Source organism: Sinocyclocheilus grahami, unplaced genomic scaffold (assembly GCF_001515645.1).
Source record: "Sinocyclocheilus grahami isolate Dianchi unplaced genomic scaffold, SAMN03320097.WGS_v1.1 scaffold140.1, whole genome shotgun sequence".
Classification (NCBI taxonomy): domain Eukaryota; kingdom Metazoa; phylum Chordata; class Actinopteri; order Cypriniformes; family Cyprinidae; genus Sinocyclocheilus; species Sinocyclocheilus grahami.
Genome location: NW_015505319.1, coordinates 743,196 through 749,164, shown reverse-complemented (window position 1 = coordinate 749,164; position 5,969 = coordinate 743,196). Strand labels below are relative to the sequence as shown.

Below are 5,969 nucleotides of genomic sequence, written 5' to 3'. Positions count from 1 at the left end.
GCTCTTTATTAACGTGCGTCTTAAGCGGACTGTTGAGGGAAGAGTCATTAAAACGAGAATGTTAAACAATAACTGTAATTCATATAAAATGTGCTATGTTGCTTTTTAATAAGCCCACAAAAGAAAAGGGCGGGGCCGCGCCGAGCTGTGGCTGAACTCGGTCACCCCCGAATCCAGAATCCGTCCAATCAGCGCGGCGTATGCAAATCGCAACCCTGCGCCGCACTGTCCCTGCCCCGTCCGACCGGGGAGACGTCATGCGCACATATTCTCCGGTAGTGCCGCGTCTGGCTGCAGAGAGTCAGACAGCGAACAGAAACGAGCTGCAAGGGAGGGGTGCGCACACGAAAAGGGGAATATCGCCACCGCCGGCAATCCAGTCTCCGGGAATAACGCTTATTCCACGCTTCGGGATTGCACTGATTTTTTTTAATTACTGTTATTTGGACGCGAGGAACAAGGACGCACATTGAATCCGCACCCGTGGAGCTTTTTAAACCAGCCGTTCCCAGCTCAATCCCACCCTCCTCCTGTAAGTTTTCCCTTTTTGTTTCCAGACCCATCCAAGATGCCTAGCTCGCTGTTCGCAGACATGGAGCGCAGCGGCGGGCAGGGGGACGCCCTGGATGACCAAAGAGCCCTGCAGATCGCCCTGGACCAGCTCTCGCTGCTCGGACTGGATAACGATGAAAATTCCCTGTATGACAACGAGCCCAGGAAAAAGAGCGTGAACATGACCGAATGCGTTCCCGTTCCCAGCTCCGAGCATGTTGCTGAAATCGTCGGCAGACAAGGTAATCACCGTTATTTCCCTCTTCAAACAATTGCGTGCGTGCTGTTATTGTAGCATGTGTAGTCATGTGCATGTAGGTTATAGCCTATTTTCAGCTGCACTGTCCTCCTTATGTCCGACCAAACAAACGCAAGCGAGGGAGCGCTGACACAACCCATGCATATCTACCTTTAATGTGTCATCCTCTTAAATACACGACATTCCTGTATATCAAGAGCGAAGTGCCATTTTCTTCAGGCAGCGGCTCTTTCTTTCTTTGTCTCAGTGGACTTTGTTTACACCCTCTTTATAGCCTATTAGGTATAGACTTCTTCAACCAGGAAAACACCATTATATAGCCTGGATCTAGGTGACAACATGTTCTGTAGGGTATCTGAGATGTAAGGAAGTGACAAAGCAAGTTGTGGACAGTATGATTAGAGCGACTCTTTGGAAAATCCTGAATTCAGCATGCATTTTTTTCCCACCCTCTGTGCTATTTTTGACCCTGTATGTCAAGCAGCCCAGCATGTGGTTTGAATTTATGCCGCACCAAAAAAGAAATAAAAAAAGAGGTGAAATTGTTGTCCCCCTTAGACCTGCATCTGCATCTTTTTGTTTTGTGCCAGATTGTGTTTGTTTTGACTTATTTTTGCTTTTTGCTTTTTAGGTTGCAAAATTAAAGCCCTGCGAGCAAAGACCAATACGTATATCAAAACTCCGGTGCGGGGAGAGGAGCCGGTCTTTGTTGTGACCGGCAGGCGAGAGGATGTAGCCATGGCTCGGAGGGAGATCATCTCAGCGGCGGAGCACTTCTCCATGATCCGAGCCTCGCGGAACAAAAACAGCAGCCTGAACGGGAACGCCACGGTGCCCGGGCCGCCCAACCTGCCCGGTCAGACCACCATTCAGGTGCGGGTGCCCTATCGCGTGGTGGGACTGGTGGTCGGACCCAAGGGGGCCACCATCAAGCGCATCCAGCAGCAGACGCACACCTACATCGTCACGCCCAGCCGGGACAAAGAGCCCGTGTTTGAGGTGACGGGCATGCCGGAGAACGTGGACCGGGCCAGGGAGGAGATCGAAGCACACATCGCCATGCGCACGGGCGGCCTGATCGAGTTCACCGACGAGAACGACTTCCACGCCAACGGCACTGACGTGGGCTTCGACCTGCACGGGAACGCCAGCCTGTGGAGCAAGCCGAGCTCCAGCGCCACGCCCACCTCGGGTCGCAAGCCTTTCTCTAACTACCGCAACGACAGCTCCAGCTCTCTGGGGAGTGCCTCTACCGACTCATACTTTGGCGGCAACAACAGCAGCTCCCGGCTGGCCGATTACAGCCCGCCCAGCCCCGCCCTCAGCTACACTGCCTCCAGCAATGGCAACAACAACAACAACAACAACAACAACATCAACATGAATGCCAACGCCAATGGATTTGTCTACGGCGGTGAGGTGATCTCGCCCGATTGCACTGATCTGACCTTTGATCAGTCGCCAGGATTCGACCCCCCTCCGGCGCCACCGGGCCTGATGTGGTCGCAGTACGAGCGCGCCGCCAAAGGCACCTCGGTCTCGTCGCCCGTTTTCCCCGCCAGTTCTTCCACGAATGCCAACGGCCAGCGTAGAGCCAACGGGGTGGGATGCACCAGCCAGCCCAGGCTGTCCCCGCCACTGCACCAAGCCAACGGCACGGCCGAGCACCCGTTGGCGCGCCGGGTGCGCAGCGACCCGGGCGGAGGCACCCTCAGCTTCCCCGGCTACTCCCCGGCGCTTCCGGGATCCCATCACCCTGGCGTTCCCTCCGACTCGTCCATCTCCTCGTCCTCCTCGTCGTCCTCTTCATCCTCATCTGGGACGAGCCGCAAGGGCAGCCGGGACTGCTCGGTGTGCTTCGAGAGCGAGGTGATCGCGGCCCTGGTGCCCTGCGGCCACAACCTGTTCTGCATGGAGTGTGCCAACCGCATCTGCGAGAGGAACGAGCCCAAATGCCCCGTCTGCAATGCTGCAGTTACTCAGGCTATACGTATATTTTCCTAAATGGTGGCCACGCGCCCTCCTTGACTTTCGTGAGAGCCTAATAACGTGTGTTATTGTACGTGTATATACATATGTATGTAGAGCTGCAGTATCCAAAAAGGGACAACCATTTCTGGTGTAATTGTTCATAGTGTACTGTAGCTCGGGACAAATATTTTCAACATCTAATGCATGTTTTAAATATTAAAGCCTAGTAATCAATAGTTTTAGTCAACTGTAAACAAGCAAGCGTTAATGAAGTAAGGACAGGTACCTTAGTCAGTTCGTCGACTGTTAGCATAAGCGGGCCTTTCGATTCCGCTGATCGAATGTACCTGGAGTTCGGGGAATCTGGACTGCTTCCTGTCTGACACACAAAGACTTACAGCGATGGAGATACTGCAGCTTACACAATGGAACTCGTTTGAGGGAGAACGACATAAACATATCCTACATATATATATATATATATATATATATATGTATAGATCAACCAGAAATTCCACAAGTTTTAAATATTCATGATGACATTAATACAGATTGAAGTATTTTATTCTTTTTTGACTTGAAAGATTATATTTCGTATCGCAAAGATGTTTACAGATATTTTAATTTAAGTTCAGTGAACTTTTTTTGTAGCTGGGTTCAAATATCTTTTTATTTTTTAGTATGGCCTCGCGGCAACGAACACTGTATTATTTTAATATCACTCGAAATGCGGATGGCGATTCAGACCACGAAATGTGCTTTTGCATCGGACAGTATTCTGTTGGGTTGGAGGGTTTCTAGGTTCAGCAAAAAATGTCTTTTGAATCCGTTTCACCCAGCATATTTTCTATTCAGTAATATAAAGCATATTTTATTCTATATTATTACGAAATGTCGAAATGTATAAAACTTAGTACGTTCAGAGAAAAAGGAACCGTTTAAGCTTTCTAAAAATTTGTATGAATTAGATTCCAGTGGGTATCACAGAGTTCTGTTCTGTTGCGCCACTATAGCTTTAGGATTTCTATTTTAATACGTTTGTTTACCACTTGTTTATGTATATGTAGGTGAAGTTACTTGAGCGTAAATGTACTTTATTGAGCAAAGTTTAAAAACAAAGTATATTTTATTTTATGATAAAAGGCCTTTAACCTCGTGGTCAAATACTAATATTATATTTGCTGAAACAAGATTTGAAAATGTATCAAGAGTTTTATTTTTCTGACATTTAAAGTTCTACATGATAAAGTAAAACTTAAGTAATGGTGCTACTTCATGTTGGTTTTTTTTTTGGTTTTTTTAAGTATTTCTATATAAGTCCAATAAAATGGTACATGAACGAGAAGTGTTGCTTCGCTTATTATAGAAACATCTGTACTGTGTTTTTTATGCTTGCAGCTTCAAATTCCTTTTGCTGGAAAGTTTCTTAGAAGACCTTTGGAAAAAAAAAAAAAGCACTGCTTGCTTTCGTAATACAGCATCATATGTTGCATTGAGATCATATTAGGGCTTTAAAACCGCTGCAGTGATGAAGAAATGCACGTTTGGCTTTTACTCGTGTAGTGATGTAATTAATATGGCGTCTGACAGGTTAGAATACACTTCTTACGGTTTTTCAAACTGTGTGAGACACATCAGGGTCAGGGGTTACATTGATGTCAGCTTTTTAGTCATTAGGTAGTGTACATCTTTATGTTTTCCTTGTTTCCCAATGCTGTTTTTTTTACGTTAATTCTTTCCAGCAGCATTTGCAGTGTCGTGTGGGTTTTCTTGTGGAAAGACTGACAGAATATTCCCTGGTTGTAGATAATAAATGCTTGGCAAACGGGCCTTAATGATCGGTTTAAAATGGAAACATCCAAATGCTGGCTTCACAAACCAGCCCTCATAAACCGTACCGTTAGGAAACAATCCCAGCGCTCGCAGAAAAGAGCTGACAAGTGTTAGACCTAAATTCAGAACACATGCCCTTTGTTGGGTTCACAGCTTGACTTCTTAACAAGACGGGAATAAATACAGGAAGCAAATATTTTGTCGGCCTGGTCCCAGCGTTGGTATTTTGTATTATGTGTAAGGGAGAATGGAGTTGGTTGGTACAGAGTAGCATGTTTGGGTCAGAAGTGGGTGCTGGCACAATAATCCGAATGTTTTTCCTTCATAGTGATGGGTTGGTTGGCACATGGAATATTAAATTAAGATTAGCTGATGAGCCCCCTGCTGTTTATTTAAATGAAAGATGAAACTTAAACCATCATTTAAGACAGTAAATATGGGTTAGAATTAATCATATGATCATTTATACAAAAATATACATCATATACATTTATCATATAATTCTGATTATGTATACTATTAATATTATTATCATAGGTGTTAGTTTGTTTTAAAAGGGGTTTTAATATTTTTTTTAACTTACAACCAACCTACAAAAGGTTTTCTTTTTTTTTTTTTTTTACAAAAAAGGGGTTAAGTTAGTCATTAACTTAGTCGTATCATAAATGCATCATAAATTTACATTATAAATGTATTATATTTTTACGATTCATTGTGTATTATCAATTTAGATACCAACCAGTCAACCTAAAAAATAGGAGGTTAAAATTAATCATAAATGTATCATATTATGTTTGTATATTATTATTATTATATATTATGATAGGTGTCAGCTTGGTTTAAAATAGTTTTCTTTAGCTTTTTGTTACTGCCAACCTAAAAAAAGTGTTTACAAAAAAGGTTATATATTATTTATTATATGTTATTTTGATAAGTGTTTGTTTGGTTTAAAATTATGTTTTCTTTTGTAACTTTTTTTCCTTTTGGTTTTCTTTTTAACACTTTTTGTAATTTTTTTTGAAGTATTCATATCCTGGAAACATCCAGAATTCCAATCAAATATATCCAAGTACATATACCCAGCCCTTTGCTCCCCTAGCTAATCAAACTGCTGGATCTAAGTAGGAAACTGAGATTGGGAGCAAATGTCTGGGGTGTCTGTGTCTCCTAGCAGCCTTAGCTGGATGTGACGGTGGCGATTTGTAGGAAGGAGGTCATTATCTATTTTTAAATATATATATATATATATATATATATATATATATATATATATATATATATATATAGGTGTTAGTTTGAACAATGTTTTCTTTAGCTATTTAACACTGCTAGTCAACCTAAAAATTAAAATTAA

The 5,969-nt window shown here is 43.3% G+C and overlaps 1 protein-coding gene across 1 annotated transcript; it reads left to right on the top strand.

Annotated features, from left to right (window-relative positions):
• Nucleotides 1-280: 280 nt before the first annotated feature.
• On the top strand, nucleotides 281-3,985 carry mex3b (mex-3 RNA binding family member B). Its single transcript, XM_016280407.1, has 2 exons — nucleotides 281-794; nucleotides 1,443-3,985. Exons 1-2 carry the CDS (start codon nucleotides 569-571, stop codon nucleotides 2,813-2,815), a joined length of 1,599 nt encoding a protein of 532 aa, XP_016135893.1. The 5' UTR covers nucleotides 281-568; the 3' UTR covers nucleotides 2,816-3,985.
• The last annotated feature ends 1,984 nt before the right edge of the window (nucleotides 3,986-5,969 follow it).

Coding starts and splice junctions, on each gene's coding strand:
- mex3b (XM_016280407.1), top strand. CDS start 569: ATGCCTAGCTCGCTGTTCGCAGACATGGAGCGCAGCGGCGGGCAGGGG. Junction 795..1,442: donor TGAAATCGTCGGCAGACAAG/GTAATCACCGTT, acceptor TTTGCTTTTTAG/GTTGCAAAATTAAAGCCCTG.